The following is an 18988-nucleotide window of genomic DNA, read 5'->3' as shown; positions in this document are numbered from 1 at the left end:
AAAATAAATATGAGTCAAAATATAAAAACCGTGCTTGTGCCTCAGTGTTATGATGTGTCTTCAAGACGGAAATTACGATATAATTATGACTTAAAACCCCGCAAACATGTAAAGGTATGTTGGTGTTTAAATTAAATACATTTGATTATTTTATTATTTCTTGTTCTAAATATACAGGTGATACCGCTGTTCTGGATTTGAAGCATTGAAGACGCTAGGCATCACGTGAGAAAACCACACACGAAAAATGTTCGCATAAAATACGGCAAAAGGTATGTTGGTGTTTAAATTAAATACATTTGATTATTTTATTATTTCGTGTTCTATACTACAGGTAATGTCGCTGTTGTGGACTTGAAGCATTGAAGATGCTAGCGATCACCAGATCTGCAGATCCAGTGAGAAAAACCACACACGAAAAATTTTCGCATAAGAGACAAGTAAGGTTGTCTGAACCTAATTATTCGTCTATTAATATAAAACTATTATCTGTATTTTTTTATTTTTACCAGTTTAATTTTGGTTGATTTCTATTTTGCGAGAAGCATGTTTTCTTGGATCGAAGGAAAGCAACAAAAGTAAAATGAAAGTAACGTATCAATGCAAATTGCTATACCTAACTGTATTTCTACACAATAGAATAATCTGTGGATGAACGAAAAAACTCTTCTATCAATGTAAAACTATTAACTGTATTTTGTTGTTGTGACCAATATTAAAATTTGTAATTGTTTAGAGAATTTTTGTTAAGAGCACATTGCGAAACACGTTAATTGATCGAGAACAAAATGAAAGGGCAAAAGCCACAGAGCGGGAACATATAAGGAATATAAAATAATAAGTGCAGTTTTGTAGATAAAGGTTTGTGTTTCATCTCACAGTCACACATCATTGCGACAACGGCAAAAATGCTGAAAATGTTAATTTAGATTTTTAGTCCGTAGTTATAAGTTATATTTTAATTTATTTATTATCCATTTAATTAGTTTTAGATTAGTTGCAAGTAACTCTTGTAGTTGAAAAATCACATCAGTAAATACTTAAATATGTGAATAAACTAATAAGAGGAAATAAAGTATCGTTTTTCTTTCGTTACATATATGTATGTATATTCCCTGAACATACCATATACATTCACTGAACATACACATGTACATTCACTGAACATACCATGTACATTCCCAGAACATACCATGAACATTCAGTGTATTAACTCTGACAGATTCCTGGGACATTCATAAAATGTTCATAATGTAACTCATGTATGTCCCAGGAATATAATAATATAATATAAGGTATATTCTGGGAATATAATTTTGCTATGTGGGTTGTGGCTCAGTGCATGCTTTATTATGCCTGCTCCTACCTGGCTCATAGTAGCCGCTGATGAAGGCAATTTTTGAGGATTTGAGGCCCCGTCCATCGGAACTGCTGTGCATAGTCAGCGCTAGTTGCCCGATTTCGCCTCCATCCCTCAAACTTTGCTCACTATCGGACACTTTCACCGTCACCCGATAGTGGCCCTCTGAAAACCATTTTCCAAAATTAGGACCTGCAGGAAAAACCCAGCAGAACCAGACTAACTGCAAAACGGCCTGGAGCTTCCAGTAATCAAGTACTGGTTGAGACTGTAGTTCATTCCAGAGCCATAAAGGGCGTCGTACTGCTTGTAGCTGTGGAACCCGAACTTTAGGCATTTTTCTCCGTATTTTCCGCAGCTCCAACACTTTCCATCGATGAAGTCCTTTGATAAAAAAACAGCGAAGTACAGGGAGAAAAGGTAAAAGTTAATAGAGTTAAACCTGGATTGATGAGCATTGTACGGACGTAAAGGAGCACTTCGGATTGATGCTGTCCAGGAAAATGTGATGGGAGCGCACGTGACTGCAGGCCAAATAGGTTTTAACACCTGCAAAAAGTCGCTTCAATTTCCAGCGGAAAATCGGATCGATGTTTTGTACCTTTCATAAAGCTTCCTTTTTCGTCTTTGATAAATTGGACTACGCTCTTATCGCACCCCGGTTGGTTGCTGCCGCCATTTGGGAAATAATCTACGTGACCTGAAAACTTTGCCTGAATAGAACATAATTTTCTCGGAGTTTCCTAATTTTCTCGGTTTTCACTCAATTAAAGGGCAAATTCTACTTCGATTCCATATCAGATGCATTTGCCATCCGTATTTTTTGAACCAAATGAAAAGATTTGATGAGTGAGTGGGTAAATTGGTGGTCACTAAAACTCGCAATAAACCACGCCAGAAATTCAAATTTTAAATGGAAAACTACAAGTTTTTGATTCTGCCTGATCTTTGCATCAATTTTGGTTCAATATAAGTTCGCCTTCAATAATTTTCGATTCATAGATCAAAAAAATTATGATTTGCAGTGATGGTTCACAATTAAAGTCTAGGCAGGAACGTTTAAGGCAGTTTTCTGAGCAAATTACTTCGTTTCATTTGTTGCTATTTCCTAGATTGTTGTTTATTGCTTTTCTAAAAGGCTCCATTAAACGGCAAATGAAAAGAGAGGTTTTGAGAATAAAAAACGATTTCAATAAAATTGCCGATATTCTTGAGCAATCGTGAACTTTGTGAAAATCTCTTGTTAAGAAGCGGTTGAATATTTTTTTCGCAAAGCTCTAATTGCTAGTCGTCGTTCTCTTCAGTGAGCGCATGAACAAATTTTGGTGTGATAAGGATTCTCTGTATTCACTTGCGAGTCATAAACAGCCATAAATAAACAAAGCAGGAGAAACCGCCAAATATAAATTATTCGAAATCGAAAACTCCAAATAAATCGAATAACAAATTCGAATTCAGGCAGAGAATAGAGTCAAAACTGAAATATCAGAAAGCGGAAGCACCGAATATCTGCACAGTCTCAAAATGAACATAGGAAACAGAACAATTTTATAAATAACAAATAAAAACAAAAAATCAGTCAATCAAATGAAAGGAAAAATAACAGCAAATTAGGAACTTTCAGTAGTACAAGGTAAAAATAAAATTGAGTAATTGCAACCAGCTAAAAGCAAGTACAAGCAAACAAGATGCAAGCAACAAAGTATTGAAAACGTTACTATATAATGATAACTAATAAGAAACAAACGACATGGAAACGATACTTTGAATAAGCAAATAAAACGCTCACAAACGCATTCCATTTTCAAGTCAATTCAAACCTGTATGAGGATTTTCCATAAAATTTGGGACGATCTTCTCTTCAAGTCATAGAAGAAATTCAACTTTATATTAGTCAAATGCACAAAACATCTATCGACCATTTCTCAGCTTTAAAAACAGCAATATTTTTTTAGGATCAATCACTTTTGCTTGAATGCGTCAACTTAAAAAAAAAACACGGAATAAGATGGGACTATTTTCATTCAAAACGACTTTGGGTGAAAAATAGCGAATTGTGTTGCAGATTCATGAAACTTGAGAAGAAAATGTAACATCGATGTCGTCCGAAGAGTGGAAGCAGAAAATGATTTAAATCGGTACCATTAAAAACAAAATACCATCTTCGAAATGAAATTCAAAAATATTTAAAGAACCGGCAGAGCTGCAAAGCTCTAGTTGCCAGTATAAAAAATATGCCTACAAAGCGCATTTTTGTCTACCAAACCAAAAAATGTTTCTAGTTTTCACGCCAAATGCGAAAAATCAACATAAATGCGGGTTTAGAGAATCGCTCTTAGACTTGGGCTCATATTTAGAGAACCAGGTGAGCTGGAAAGCTCCATTTATGTTCGTCGAATAGAGCTCTCTCTAATAATGCGCTATTTTCGATATAAAATATTAATTTAGAAATGTTTCTAGTTTTGAAGCAAAATGAGAAAATTTGAAATGATTGCGGGTTTTTAAAATCGCTCTTCTCTTTTGGCTCATATTTAGAGAACCGGTGGAGCCGCAGAACTTTAGTGGCTAGTGCAGGATAGAGCTCTAAGAAGAGCTCTTTATTATACAAACCACCAATTTAGGATCGTTTCTATTTTTCACGCAAAATTCGAAAATTCTCAATAAATGCGGGTTTTGAGAACCGCTCTTAGATTTGGGCTCATATTTAGAGAACCAGGTGAGCTGGAAAGCTCCATTTATGTTTTCAGGATAGAGCTCTAAAATGCGCTCTTTTCGATATAAAATGTCAATTTAGGAATGTTTCTAGTTTTGTAGAAAAATGAGGTAATTTAAAACTATTGCGGGTTTTTCAAATCGCTCTTAGTTTTTGGCTCATATTTAGAGAACCGGTAGAGCCGCAGAACTCTAGTGGTCAGTACAGGATAGAGCCCTAAGTTATCGCTCTTTATTATATAAACCATCAATTTATGATCATTTCTGGTTTTGGGGCAAAATGCGTTAAAATAAATGCGGGTTTTGAAAACCAATGAAGAAAAGATGAAAAAAGAACGATAAGAATTAAAAAATAATTGAAAAGCGGTGGGCAGTTGAGGATCGTAAGAAATTCCAAAAGAAAATTGACCAATGCCTAAAAAATAAGAAGAACAAGAAAGTAAGTCTTCAGTAAACGAGTATATTTTTCAAGTACATTATTTATCAATTTCTTTAAGTGGAGAAGACCAAAACCTTAAGGTGGAGAAGACCAAAACTTTAAGGTGGAAAGCGAAGCAAAAAAATTCTGCTTGGGTGCTTTCCGAAGTAACAAAAAAAAATTAACTTTTGTTAAAAAAATATTTCCCTAAAGCTCAGAACATTCGGGAAAATGCAGTCAACCATCGGGGCTTAAAACCCTTTAGAAGACCGAAAAGTCCAGAGAAAAATGTGGCTAAATAAGTTTCAAGTGTATTTGAAGCTGGAACATAAATTATAGCTAATTGTGCATAAGGAATCGTATTTAATTTTAGAAATTTATGATCACTTTCGCAATAATAATCCGCAAATCAGAGAAAAAGCGACGGCTTGCAGAGGAATGAAAAACCGTGTTGTTCGCGACTGCTAACAGGAAACTGGAGAAAATTCTGGCTACTAGGAAAAGCTGGGACATTTTTTAACTCGCCCTTTCAATGGAAATTGACCCAGATTTCCCATTGGGTGGATTTTGCCTGTTGAAAGCACCAAAAACTCAACAAACAAACTAAATAAAACAAAGTGCTTTGCTATAAACTATGAAAGCAATCTTCTTCTTTAATGACGCGTTTAGCACTGAATAGATTCTATAGATAGAAGTGCTTTGCTATAAACTATGAAAGCAATCTTCTTTAATGACGCGTTTAGCACTGAATAGATTCTATAGGAATTCTATAGTGGCTTTTTCTTCCAAAAAATTTGAATTTGTAAGCTGTTATTTTTACATACCAGCGTAAGTTTTCTTTGAGAGCAACAAAAATTTGTATGTGCTGCACTGTGTAGAATTTGCCCTTTAAACCCTTTAAACTGAACTGGAAAACCTCCAGAATATTAATGAGCAATTACCTATACTTTCAATTATACCCAAACTGCCTGTAATAAACTGATTGGCATCGGTATGAATAACGTCCACGTATTTAGCGGCACTCCTGTCCAGCCGAACGGGGCGCGCCGCCTTTGCAAAATGGGGCTGCGCTGGATCCAGCCCACTAATTCTACCCATCGTTAAATGAAACTCCTACACCAAAAGGTGGTTAATGTCGCCCTAATGTGCGAGGGGATTAAAATCACTCACGTCCTGAAGTGTATATCCGACGTACCCGCACATGTGGGCACCTAAAGAGTGTCCGATGCAGTGGACACGGTCCAAATTCTGGTCAGGAATGTACTGGGCAATGTCGTGTAATAAATGCGCAGTCATTGAGCCTAAATCGAGGGAGGCAATTTAAATGCAGCCCTCAAAAATGCGAATTTGGGGGTTTTACCAATTAGTCTAATATTTGCCACAGCTTGAGCATAAGGCGGACTGGAGCCTCCATGCCAGTCGATTACCAGCACGCTGCAGTCCTCTAAATCCAAAAGTTGTTGAGTTACTTTGTAAATCTGCAAACGCTCGCAATTATAATCCAGTTGATCAGGAACCGTCCAATATCTACCCAATCTATAACTCCGCCCTCCATATATCCGTGTGTTATAAGGAAAATAGGCTTATGTGGATCGATGCCGGAATTGGCCACATAGTCAAACGCATTTAGATCTATCAAGCTGTACTTTATCCGATTTTTCCGGGTGTAAAGGAGGTAATTGGGCTCAATCTGCCGTGTAAAGAATACACATTTAAACCACTTTCTTTAAGTGAAGGAAGACACTTACATCGTCTAATGCATTCGGGAAATACGACACAGGTCTATTTTCGGAAGTCCATGGGGGCGACAATTCAAAACACCCATAAATCCCATAGCATTTTCGTGTGTTGGATTCTTTGAAAAATTAATTAACACTCCAACCAAACTAGGCCAATAATGTGGAACTCACCCTTTCCGATCCGCATGTAGTAATAACTATAGGAACTTTCATCCTGCACAATACTTTGATTTAATACATACATAAGCGTGTGGAATATAATTGATCCATTCTGAGGCACCACAGTCACCATTATTTTGCGGGCCAAAAGCCTTCCGATTGCGAGATAAAGTCGTGTAAAAAGCCCGTGCAAGACTCACAATCAATTGAAAATTTGTCAATTCTTGATAAGTAAACAGTTGACGTGAACGCATTTCTTTCTTATCTTAATGGCCAAAGTCTAGAGGTCATCTGGGTCTTCAAAGACGAAAATGGCCAGAATAAAAGTGTGTATCATCGATTTACAACTAGCAATCTAGTGTTGATTGTAGTTACCTCTGCATCAATACCCGACAATAATTGATGAATTAGCGCGCTGGATCCATCTCATCCATAAGATAAGTTTATGCAATTTTTCAGATCTAACACGAATTTGGGTAAAAAACACAACCACTTGAAGAGTTTCAATTAAATTTTTAATGCAGCAAAACCATATATGGTGCTTAATCACAGTAGGTATAAAAAATGTTATAAAGCATGTTACGTTTCAAAAAAATTGTGAGTGACCAAGACGAAAGTTCTGCTCAAATTTTTTAAATATGAATTTAAAATAAAAATATTAAACACGGAACTATCAAACTGTGACAGTCATTTTTTAAAATCAAACACCCTATATATGTTTAGCCATTCGAATAGGATTTTATTCCTGATTTTAAAAATATACAGAATGTCCCGTAAGCACATGATCAAAAGGGTACTGCGATATTATTTGCATCAAAAGAAGACGATCTGACCTAACTTTTATTAACAGAAAATGCCTGGCTCCTCTGTTATTGATGGTCAAAGTTCTTCCAAAAAATATCTTTTTTGAAATATCAGGACAATGGTACGATGTATTTTAGTGAAACTCGCTGTGAATTTGTTCTTATGTAGCAGGCACATTTTTGCATTTGCAAAATATTATATACATAAAATATATATATATACAGGGTGTCCCGTAAGCTCATGATCAAAAGAGTACTGCGATATTCTTTGGACCAATAGAAGACGATCTGACCTAAAAAAAATATTTTTGTTTCCTTGCCACTTAACAATGTTAGGCATTACGGGACATTACGAGCTTACGGGACACCCTGTATATACATGTATATATAAAATTCACAGCGAGTTTCACTAAAATACATCGTACCATTCTTCCGATTTTTCAAAAAAGATAATTTTTTGGAAGAACTTTGATTTGAACTTGATAGCAGAGGAGCCAGGCGTTTTTTGTTAATAAAAGTTAGGACAGGTCAGATTCTTTTAATCCAAAGAATATCGCAGTACCCTTTTGACCATGTGCTTACGGGACACCCTGTATACTTTACCTATAGTGGATGCATTTTAGGATATTAATATTAATCATAACCAATATATTCAAAACGTTATCGGTAAAATTCAAGTAGATTATAGAGCATGTCTAGCGTTAAACGGAGGTCATATACAAAATCCGCGACTTTAATGATTTTGTTTTATTTATTTATTTGTTTAGACATTTATAAGAGCAATCAATTCCGTTATGTTATCTTTCTATAGTTTTTGTGTCATTTCAGGCCACTTTTGCTTGCTGCTAGGTAAATATATATTTCTGAAATCACGATTTTCAAATTTTGACATTTCCGTGTTTCATATTTTTATTTTAGTCACATTTAAAAAAATTGAGTTAAAATAAACAACTTTTGTTATGGTCACTTTCACAATTTTTTCGAAGTAAACAATCTAGAAGGGGGTCAACTTATGAGAAAACACCCTGTACATACATTGTTAAGTTTTGAAATCAACCGGTCTGATTGACCAGATTAATACACTAATGTTTATACAAAATAAAACAATTAAGTGACAAGCTAGGAAAAATTGGTCGTCCTTAGGTGCTGTTTAATTACATTGTAACCGTCGTATAAGCTGAATTGGCGAAAGAGCTCCAATAAGGATCTGCAGATTCTATCCGTGTTGAATGACACTCCGAGATTTTTTTCTGCAGCACACAAATAAAATTTAAACACATTAATATGGATCAAAAAACACAAACCAGAAAAAAATGGAGAGAATAAAAATCGAAAGCACAAAAACAACATTATTGAGACAGAACAAGAAATAATAGGAAAGGAAGACCGTAGGAAGAAAAAGAGCTGCATGAGAGGACAAGAAAACCAGTGGCGGCGCTAGGAGTGGGCGAGGTTGGGCGAGCACTCAACCAAAATTTGTCTCGTCCAACCACTTTTAACCAGTTTTTAAGTACTAAATGATAATTATGATATTCTTATCTTTCCTGGGTCTCAGTCAAAGTGTGAAGTAAAAATTTTGAAACATCGTTTATTTCGTTAAGTTTCGGCGAGACAACAGCGCCATCATCAGATTTAAAATTTACACACACTGATGATTGGTAACAATCAACGTCCTTTTACGCAACACATTACTTCATTACATTTACATTCAAGAAGGCAAAGACCTAAAAGGACGTTGATTTTTACCTATCATGAGTTTGTGTAAATTTTAAATCTGATGATGGCGCTGTTACCTCGCCGAAACTTAACGAAATAAACGATGTTTCAAAATTTTTACTTCACACTTTGATTGAGACCCAGGAAAGATAAGAATATCATAACAAGTACACACAGTCAGGAAAATAAATCAGACTAAATGTTAATAAAATATTTTCTAATCTAAATATGGGTACTTGTTTCCTGCTAGGACAAAAGCCAAGGATTTTCATATAGAGGAAAAAGAAGTCATTGCATGAGCTTTCAAGACACCCGGTCTTAGCAAGTTTTCCCAAAAAACAGTATGGTTGTGATCTTCGTAGTTTTAAGTCCATCAATTATATTGTGCATCCTTGGATCAAGTACAGCATTTTCAAAGATTCTGTATTCCATTTCCCCTTGTAGATTTTTCTTCAAACAAGGTGGAATCAGCAGTTTGAGTTTTGTTACTGAGATATAACACATAGCATTATAGCAATTAACCCAGAGCGGGATTAAAGCTTAAGGAATGTGGATAACAATAAAAGTTCCTCACCCTCAAAGTTAAAAGACATCAAATGGACGGCATTCGGATTGCTTTGGCTTATTAAATGTAATTCGCCAAGAAGCACTTCCAACGGCCGTACAAACGCAGCTTCATCCTGCAACTCCCAACCAGACAACACTAATTTATCTAGACAAACCTGATTAAATACCTCGTCCGGTTTTAGAGCGCAGAAACACATCATTAAGGAAAATGGCACGGGTTTTTTATCCACAATAATTTGGCTCACGTTCTGGAGCAGCCGAAGTAAGAAGCTCTGCAATACATTGCCATCTTGCAGTTGCCTGCGACTTGATGCAGTGGCTACTTCTAAAAACCTCAATTAATTAATATGAAATACTCATCTGCATCTTCAGATCCAAATGTTGCTGTACCTATTAACCCAAGAGGAGGTCCGCAAAGTTTACCGGTTACAATTGCCGTAGACAGCGCATACGACACGACAAATGCATCATAAGCACCAATTTGGAGGGTTTTTGAGGAACTGAAACAACATTAGATTGGACAAGTGGAGAACGGACAAAATCGCTATCGTGAAACGAAAACATGCATGCTTCAACGGTAAGTTTCGGTTGTTTATTTCACTTGTCCCTCGAAGACCATAGTTTTCCTTACCTTATGAACAATCTGTGATAGGGACCCAACACCCAACATTGGGAAACACCAACATAAAACTTAACAGAAAAAACACAAAAAGAAAATAAATAGTCCCGTTTATTCTTGAAAAAACATAAAGAAAAATGTAATTCTACAAATTAAACAATATTTATTGGCTCTTACAACTATAACTTACACATATTTACATACTACGGTGTGTTATTACAAAATGTACAATTTGATTTATATGCTTGGTTGAAACGTTGCGAACAGTTAATTTACTTCAGTGTTCACACAACACAATTCACAATTCAAATAATGGGAATGTCGAACCAAAACAGTAATTTTAGGGAAAATAAAAGCCATAACATTTCAACTAAAACGTTCCAGGATATTAAAGTGTACTAAATAACCCCTTTATAAAAATATTGCTTACTATATAATAGAATTGAATAGACTTAACAATTTACTGCACGGGAAAAACAATAAATATCTAATTAGACAATTTAATTAACGTACCCTAATTATTCACAATTTAATATGTACATACACCAACAAATTCCCCCGACTTCCAGGCCATATTTGGGATAATAATTATTTTATTTTTGCCGCACCATCGACTACTAGCATTTCCCAAATAAGGAATCTATTCAATACTACTGTCAATCAGCGAATCTGATTTTTTGTGATAAATAGAAGGAACCAATAAGAAAGCGCGAGAAGAAACAATAAAAAATTAAAAACACTAGTACGGAGTACGTGTTTTCGTGACCTTTAATAGTGCAAAGTAATGTGTTTCGTTATAGTTTATTATTAAAATTTACTTTCATTGAAATTAATTTAAAAAATGCTTAATATGTCGAGAGGAACATAAATTGTATTGTTGTAACAAAGGACGGAGTGACTAAGTTGTAAAGAATTAAACCTGAGAAATCGCAATATCCGCCAAATAGAAACAATCAGCGATAACGTTTTTCCGCAATTCTCTCAGTTGAAGCAAAAATCAAATATACTTGCTACCTTTAGGCACTTTACTTCAAATCCCTCCATATCCCACATAAAATCAATAAAACGACTAGTTTTCACAATGTATCATAACAAAAAAAAACAGAAGGCCCTGTATAGGATAAATATTTAGATTTTAACATTAGATCAAGCTGAGGCCCACCTGATTTAATATTATTACTCCGGATTACCACAAGGAGGTAACCATATCACAAATCATGCATGTGTCTGCACATATTTTAGACATAATGCATCCTAGGAACAAGACAGGCCTTTGATATTGCTGCGCAACTCACCCGCCTTCGTTCTCCTCTCCTTTTTCTCCCGTCTTGTCCGTTCGCGACACCAAAGGTGGTTTACCAGGAGGCAGATTAAGGATGCTCTCTTGCTGTTCGCGTATTTGACGCTTGCGTTTCTTGCTCCACAGCTCGTGACAGTCTTGCCACGTAGGCAGTTCTGGAGCTTGAATCCTGAAAACGCCAAACCATTAAAACACTGATACGCAACGAGAAAAGGCAAACTTACTGATCGGGATTGATCGTCTTTAACCATGAACTTTTCAAAGCATCTTCAGCAGTTATCCGGCGATCGGGATCCAGCTCTAGCATTTTGTCCAATAGATCTAAAGCGGGAGTGGGCATAAATACGAAATCCTCTCTCAGCTTTCGCCTGTGCAACTTGTTCGGCTTTAAGGCATGGAAAAGGGGCAATTTAATTACAGAAGGCCAAACCGCAGGCGTAGGTGTTCCGCATACTTTCGATATCCGATCTAATTGGGCCATTTCCGCGTTCGCCTGTAAGTAAAAAAGCAGTGTAACTTTTCTTAACTTTCAGCAATAGTTTCTCAAGCAGTTTCTTACCTGAAATAGCGGCTTTTTAAGAAACAGTTCCCCCAGAATGCACCCACAACTCCAAATATCGATTGCGGGGCCATATCTTTCCTCCCCAAGCAGCAGCTCCGGAGGTCGATACCATAAAGTGATTACTTTATTAGTATATGGGCGCTGTCGATCTTCAGCGTTGTACAAGCGGGCTAATCCAAAGTCCGCAAGTTTTACTTCGCCCCTTTAAACGATTCCAATTATTTAAGAAAATTTGCCCACCAGATCGTTTCCTACTTGTTGTTCATTAAAATGTTGCTGCACTTGATATCGCGGTGCAGGAAGTTCTTTTTATGGCAGTAGTTCAGCCCGTCCAACAACTGCTTCATGATGCAGGCATTATTCATTTCATTAAAATCCACCATTCCGGATTCCAACAAGCCCATCAAGTCATGATCCATATACTCAAAAACTAAGTAAAATGATCCTTTTTCCTGCAACAATAAAGTAGAGTTGTACAAAGTGAATGATGAATTAAGGGCAGCGGAAATTACCTTCCTGAAGTCAATAGCATCTTGTTTGTCTGTTACAATTTCGCGTAGGTTCACAATGTTCTTGTGATTGAGTTGCCGCAAAATCTTAATCTCGCGAACGGCCGTAATCGGAAAACCTTCTTTCTCGTTTTCCAACCGCACCTTTTTCAATGCTACCAGTTCGTTTGCGTGGACGTCTTTCGCTTTGTACACTTGGCCGTATGTTCCTGGAGATACGAAATTTTCAAAGGTTCAAATTTTTGCTTCCTATTGTCAATTACCTTCTCCGATCTGCGCGATCACCTCGAACATATCAACGCACCGTTCACCCCAATCTTTGCCACTCATTTGGAAGTTTCGAGACGTCCGTCTCCTGAGTATTCTGGGACGCTTCACGAATTTGGCCTTTGAATTAGGTTTGAACTTCTCCAATTTATTCATTGGTACAATTCTTGGAGGCGTAGATGTGTTTTCATCGTCATCACCGCTGAGCTCATCCGTTCCCGGTACAACTGCAAATTCAGAAAAATTACATACAAAAAATTGAAGTGTGATAAACACATCATGAATTTTGATTGTTGGTATTTAAACGGCCCTTTTTTTTTGCGAAAAAAATCTACTAACCTGGTGGCATTGGTAGGTCTTTAACACTCTTCCTGGTACTCAAGGGAGGTGTTTTTTCTTTCTTTGGTGAGGGTATTGGAGGCGATGGGCTACTAGGGGGCGATTCAATAGCTTCCAGCCTGTAACAACCAAAAGGCTTAGCAAATTTTTAAAAAAGCTTAAAAAATCACTCACTCTGTTTCGTCCATTCCTGGAGGCATGGGTAGTTTCGTAATACTCTTAGGCTTAATCTTGAAAAAGTGATTCGGTTTTGCAGGTACATGTTGCGGCATCGGTGGCCTGACAACTGGTAGAGGTGCGGCAGGTTGCAATGGTTTAACCGGTGGCGCAACAGTGGAGTTGTTTTGCTGTAAACAGTTTCAGTTTTAAACGGTTTCAATAAACACCCTTGGAAAATACTACCTGTTCGGTGCTCCTACTGTTTGTAGCCACTACGTCGTTAGTTTTTGGTACGGTTTTGGGCGAAGCATCCGGAATTGGAATATCGTCAATGTCCATAGGTATGGAAACCGTGTTTGAGTAGTCGTTTTCAGGCTTACTATCCACGTCGTCATCCACATCATACACTTCCGAACTCTGAAAAATTTTTATATTGGTACTTCGTGTTAAACTGGCATAGAACAGTGACTTACTATATTAGCTTTAGCTGCCTTTTCCGACTTCATGTTCTGTTCTAGTTTTTTCAGTTCTTGCTCTCGCTTGTGTCGGTCTTTAACCAACTCGGCAAAAAGACTTGTGTCTGTAATTTTGTTCGATAATTGGGACGCTCTTATCGAATGAGGTGAGGGGCTTCGATGACGATGCCTGAAAAGTTTCTTGAATTTGTAGACACGCTTTAAATGACTTTCAAAAAGAAATACCTTGGGCTTTTATCTCTCCTGGGACTCCTGGATTTATGTCTTTTGCTTCTAGAATTTCTACTAGGTGATGGACTATAATGCTTGCTTCTACTATAACTAGGCGATCTAGATCTTTTCATAGCTACAGGGCTGCGGTTTCTGAATAATTATCGAATGGATTAACAGAAATGTTAAACTTTGAGACCGTCCGGATATTACCTTGAGAGGGCCATTTTTTCTCTGGCCTTTTCTTTATCTCGCTTGTGTTTTCTATGTGCCTCCCTCCGCCGTTTACTATTAGGCGATATCGACCTATGTTTGTGATTGCTGTGAAGTACATCGGGAGTGAATGTTCTAGAAAATGGGCGCCGTTGGCTTACTTGTTACCGATTTTTCAGCCGTTGTAAAAACTTACCTTGGAACAGGTGAATGTCGCGTATAATCGTCAACAACCATCTGCGGGCTCAGTTCCCTCACTATTGTAATGCTGTGATTAGATAGAGGCCTGGAAGATTTTTTTTTCAATAAAATAAAGAAGTTAAAAACGAACTAAACTATTACCTGCTAGAATGGTGTGGATGTACAGGTGGAGGTGTATGAGCGGTGTCTCTTGAGTAATCCGTGTGATAATCTCTATAAACACGCAAAGGAGGTGTTGCAGAGGGAGGAGAAACGGCTTCAGGTGACGCAATATGACTGTCGTTCGATACTGGTGAACATGCACCAGGGTCAATTTTGGTATCTAGAACTGAAGGATTATCACTTCTACATGATTCAAAGTTGTTTTTTCAAAAGTTGATTTTTCGAGTTGTCTGCAAATATTTATTACCTGGGCTATCAGTAACCATTCCATAATAGTCTGAGATTGCAAGGAAGTAATGGGAATTAAACACGATTTATTTAATTCCGGTTAATATGTTAATTGAAAGAGTTTTACCTTCAACTTGCGAGCTATTCTCTGCAGCTTCCCAGTCATCAATCACCTCTGCTTCTCTCGGCCTTTGCGGCACAATTTTCGGCGGCGTTTTTGGGCTGCTCTCTGGTGATTCAACTATAAGAACATCTAATCCAGTCAAGTGAGCCAGTTGTCAAAACAAAGAATTAATGTACCAACCTGATTCGCTGTCACTCTCCTCTGAACTGCTTTTAGATTTTTTTTTCTTTTTTTTCTTTTTGGCCTTTTTACTCTCCCGCTTCTTGTGTTTTTTATCTTTCCGCTTCTTTTTCCTCTTCTCCACAGTTTGAAAATCTTCAATCTGATAAGGAGATATCACTTCGACTATTCTTCGCCTTAGTTCGCTAGACTTTGAAGATTCTGAAGCAGATAGATGTCGTTCCCTTGATGTTATTAGCATTGGAGGAGTCGGTGAACGTGGCATTAATAATGGCTCTAATCGATGACGACGACCTAATATAGATAAGAGCGTTTTTTAAAACACGCGTTAATCGTGAATTTCCGCATTTTCTCTGAACACTAGAAACATTCTTAAGATGATGTTTTATACAAAAAGATCGCATTTTGGAGCTCTAATCCGCAATGGCAACTAAAGCTTTGCAGCGTATGTTCTCTAAATGTGCGTCAAATAGTACGAGTGGTTAACAAAACCCGCTTAAATTCTGAATTTTAGCATTTTGCATTAAAACTAGAAACATTACTGCGTTGAAATTTCATATAAAAAAGATAACATTTTAGGGTTCTATTCAGCAGCAGCAACTAGACCTTGGAAGCTCGATCGGTTCTCTAAATATGAGTACAAAACAAAGAGCAGCTTCCCGAATCCGGTTAAATATTGAATTTTGGAATTTTGCGTGAAAACCAGAAATATTTCTAAAATGATCTTTGGTAGGAAAAAATGTACAATTTAAGGCTCTATCCCGCAATGACAACTAGAGCTTTGCTGCTCGCCCGGTTCTCTAAATATGAGCCAGAAACTAAGAGCGATTTTAAAACCCCGCAATAATTTTAAATTTTCACATTTTGCTTCAAAACTAGAAACATTCCTAAATTACTATTTATATTGAAAAGAGCGCATTTTAGAGCTCTATCCTTCAAATAAAATTGGAGCTCTCCAGCTCACCTGGTTCTCTAAATATGAGCCCAAGTCTAAGAGCGGTTCTTAAAACCCGCATTCATTTTGAAGTTTCGCATTTTTCGTGAAAACTAGAAACGATTCTAACTTGATTTATATAATAAAGAGCGAATTTTAGGGCTCTATCCCGCAATGGCAACTAGAGCTTTGCAGGTCGACCGGTTTCTTCAATACGAGCGAAAAACTAAGAGCGGTTTGTAAAACCCGCAATAATTTTGAATTTTCTCATTTTGCGTGAAAACTGGGAACATTCCTAATATTACGTTTGATATAAAAACGAGCCTATTTTAGGGCTCCATTCAGTAATAGCAACTAGAGCTTGGCAGCTCGACGGGTTCTCTAAATGTAAACCAAAGACTACAAGCGGTTTACAAAACCCGCTTAAATTTAGTAATTTTGGATGAAAACTTGAAATATTCCTAGAATGATGTTTTATATAAATAAGAGAGCATTTTAGAGCTCTGTTCCGCAATAGCAACTAGAGCTTTGCAGCTCGACCGGCTCTATATATATGCTAAAGGCTAAGACCGATTTTTCCAATTACTACAACAGATAGAGCTCCATAAACGGCTTAGACATACCTGGGGACCGCATGAGCATCGCTGTAGATCTGGCCAAATACATTTCCTCCATGTATGTTCTACGGTGTTCCCTGTGCATGGCAGTTGAATATTGTTCCTCCGTGAAGTCTACAAAGTCCCCAACTTCTCCTTCTTCTGTATTGCTCACCGCTTCGCCGGCTTCCTCACCACTCTGTATCTCACCGGCTTCGGGTTCGGACAAATCTTCCGAGCTTACATCCGAATATTCTACAAGAGGCTTAGCTGTTACCGAGGTAGCAACACCATCTCTAATTTTGCGCTTTTTCGATTTTTTCGTTTTCTCAGACTTTCCATGTCGACGACTATCCATTTTACAACGTCTGTGGCCCCGTGCAGCTCATAATAGCTGGCATTCCTTTGGAAGGGCTCCTAGACAAATGCCAAAATGCAGTGTCACAGAATGAGGTTAAGTCTGGCTAACCTAAACATGCACGCGCGGAGACGAGAGTTGGGGGCGAATGGTCTGATTTGAGATTAGGGGGAATGTTTATTTTGAAGCCCCTGGATAGTCTCACGTGTAGATTTGAGGAGTAAATGTGAGGGCTTGCAGTAGAAAAGTGATGTTGACATTTTCGACCATGTCAATAAAAATAAAATGGCGATGAATAGTTCGTGATGAAAGGGTGGGTCTGATGGAAATCGCAATTTCTCCTAATTTTCAATAGTTTGTTGGAGTGGAAACAATCAGTTCTTACCTCAATTTCAACTCCCGATGTGGCTGCTCCTTAACCAACTCACTAATACAACACAACACTCAACTGGAGTCACCTTTTTACTTGGGACAAGCCTGCTTGGGACTTCTTGTCTAAGGCCTCTTTTCACGTGAATTTATTCCGTTTAGAATTGTCTTTGACTAATTGAGCTTTATTTCAACATGTACATCTATAGATGTTTCATAGGTCATAAAGATTTATTTAGATTTTTATTCTCTAGCGATCCATACAAAACGCCATTTTTGTATCCTCGTTTGCCTCGTATTTGCCGAGAGCCGAGACGAACGTATCCGGGCGGCGTTGCCGCTAATAGCACAAAAATTATCCTGAAGCTCTAAGGAAATTGTGTTAAAAGCTCTTATATTGGCTAATTGCTAGAATTAATATGAGCTTGTGAGCAAAAAAAATTATCAGCTCCCGAAGCGTGCGATAGGAGAGGAGTTAAGTTAGTTATGTTATCAGCAATAGGAAAAGTTGCACTGATCTTTTGGGGCTCCTTGATGAAATCGGCCTAACGGCAACAGGGGCATTTGTCAGCAATTACTGTTTCCAATTTGATCCCTAGATGGCCAGACAAGGACAACATCCCCGAGGGGGATGTTCTGTGGACGGATCCTGCAACTTTTCTATAGCATTTAAGAAGCTTTTGTGCGTTTTACTCACATAATCTGGCATAGATTTTACGATAAATTTGTTCAATTAATTAATTAAAAATTTGCTTAAAACTCCAGTTTTAGCCCAACTCACAAAAATTAAGAATTTGCACCATATTTATGAAACTTTGTCTTTATAAATTCAACTGTTCGTGATTTATCGTTAGTTTCAATGTCCTACTTGTAATCTTTTGAAACATGTGAATTTTTAGGAAAAATAGCGCATTTGATTTGAAGTGGACAAAAAACTGATTTTTGGACGATTTCTAGGACGGGAAAGTAGTCTTTGGGCATCAAATAATCGAAAAATTGTTCAAGTATTGCCTTCTTCGCAAATAAGAAAACCCTGGAATTACAGATTGTTTACAGTCTGCACAAAACAGGGAATAAAAACCTCAGTCAAAAAAATATTTAGTATTAAAGCGTGTTGAGCAAGAGCAGCCTTTTTGCAGAAAACTCCCGTGGATCGTCTATGAAGGGCCGAAATCTTTAGTAAATACCCAAAAAAAGTTTACCGAGAAAGTTGTCATTGGGCATCAAAGAATCGAAAAGTTGTTCAAGTATTTTGCTTCTTCGCAAATAAGAAAACCCTGGAATTAAAGAGTGTTTACAGTCTGCACAAAACAGTGAATAAAAACTTCAGTCAAAAATTTTTTTATTATTAAAGTGTGTTGAGCAAGAGCAGCCTTTTTGCACAAAACTCCAGAGACCTGTCTATGATGGGCCGAAATCTTTAGTAAATACCCAAAAAAAGTTTACCGAGAAAGTAGTCTTTGGGCATCAAAGAATCGAAAAGTTGTTCAAGTATTTTGCTTCTTCGCAAATGAGAAAACTCTGGAATTACAGATTGTTTACAGTCTGCACAAAACAGCGAATAAAAACCTCAGTCAAAAAAATCTTTAGTATTAAAGTGTCTTGAGCAAGAGCAGCCTTTTTGCACAAAACTACCGAGGACTGTCTATGATGGGCCGAAATCTTTAGTAAATACTCAAAAAAGTTTACCGAGAAAGTAGTCTTTGGG

At 37.2% G+C, this 18988-nt stretch overlaps 2 protein-coding genes and 1 long non-coding RNA gene across 8 annotated transcripts in view; 1 reads left to right on the top strand and 2 right to left on the bottom strand.

Moving 5' to 3' along the window:
• The window catches only part of LOC109546628 (pancreatic triacylglycerol lipase), an 8457-nt gene extending 1828 nt beyond the window's left edge, over window positions 1-6629 (bottom strand). The window contains exons 1-10 of the mRNA XM_019917649.2: window positions 6401-6629; window positions 6239-6345; window positions 6022-6180; window positions 5851-5968; window positions 5661-5791; window positions 5432-5603; window positions 1962-2060; window positions 1803-1909; window positions 1585-1744; window positions 1367-1525 (exon numbers count right to left, since the gene is read on the bottom strand). Coding sequence (XP_019773208.1) covers window positions 1367-1525; window positions 1585-1744; window positions 1803-1909; window positions 1962-2060; window positions 5432-5603; window positions 5661-5791; window positions 5851-5968; window positions 6022-6180; window positions 6239-6345; window positions 6401-6521 — 1333 coding nt within the window. The 5' untranslated portion in view covers window positions 6522-6629. The remainder of the gene's footprint in view (window positions 1-1366; window positions 1526-1584; window positions 1745-1802; window positions 1910-1961; window positions 2061-5431; window positions 5604-5660; window positions 5792-5850; window positions 5969-6021; window positions 6181-6238; window positions 6346-6400) is intronic.
• On the top strand, window positions 7-1075 carry LOC125504652. Its single transcript, XR_007281636.1, has 2 exons — window positions 7-114; window positions 178-1075. It is a non-coding gene; the product is annotated as an uncharacterized LOC125504652 (long non-coding RNA).
• Window positions 6630-10186: 3557 nt separating the features above from the next.
• LOC109546626 (cyclin-dependent kinase 12) lies at window positions 10187-17619 on the bottom strand. Of its 6 annotated transcripts, none has more exons than XM_019917643.2 (19): window positions 17297-17619; window positions 16581-16970; window positions 15024-15317; window positions 14847-14972; window positions 14739-14768; window positions 14471-14657; window positions 14325-14414; window positions 14129-14263; window positions 13931-14068; window positions 13703-13874; window positions 13473-13646; window positions 13245-13417; window positions 13071-13189; window positions 12728-12958; window positions 12468-12673; window positions 12211-12407; window positions 11953-12157; window positions 11618-11886; window positions 10187-11562 (listed from the first exon to the last, which is right to left on the bottom strand). In XM_019917643.2, the coding sequence occupies exons 2-19, from the start codon at window positions 16909-16911 to the stop codon at window positions 11385-11387; spliced, it is 3255 nt and encodes a 1084-aa protein (XP_019773202.2). In that variant the 5' UTR covers window positions 16912-16970; window positions 17297-17619; the 3' UTR covers window positions 10187-11384. The 6 variants fall into 6 exon arrangements, with proteins under 6 accessions (XP_019773202.2, XP_019773203.2, XP_019773204.2 ...); XM_019917644.2 differs by having other exon boundaries at window positions 14471-14651; XM_019917645.2 differs by having other exon boundaries at window positions 14847-14960.
• Between the last annotated feature and the right edge of the window lie 1369 nt (window positions 17620-18988).

This window comes from Dendroctonus ponderosae, unplaced genomic scaffold, assembly GCF_020466585.1.
Source record: "Dendroctonus ponderosae isolate FM_Combo_2020 unplaced genomic scaffold, Dpon_F_20191213v2 Dpon_F_20191213_5, whole genome shotgun sequence".
Classification (NCBI taxonomy): domain Eukaryota; kingdom Metazoa; phylum Arthropoda; class Insecta; order Coleoptera; family Curculionidae; genus Dendroctonus; species Dendroctonus ponderosae.
Note: the sequence above shows the minus strand (reverse complement) of the source record. Positions and strands in the feature narration are given on the sequence as shown.

Coding starts and splice junctions, on each gene's coding strand:
- LOC109546626 (XM_019917643.2), bottom strand. CDS start 16,911: ATGGATAGTCGTCGACATGGAAAGTCTGAGAAAACGAAAAAATCGAAA. Junction 14,264..14,324: donor CGACATTCACCTGTTCCAAG/GTAAGTTTTTAC, acceptor CCCATTTTCTAG/AACATTCACTCCCGATGTAC. Junction 13,647..13,702: donor AGGCAGCTAAAGCTAATATA/GTAAGTCACTGT, acceptor AAAATTTTTCAG/AGTTCGGAAGTGTATGATGT.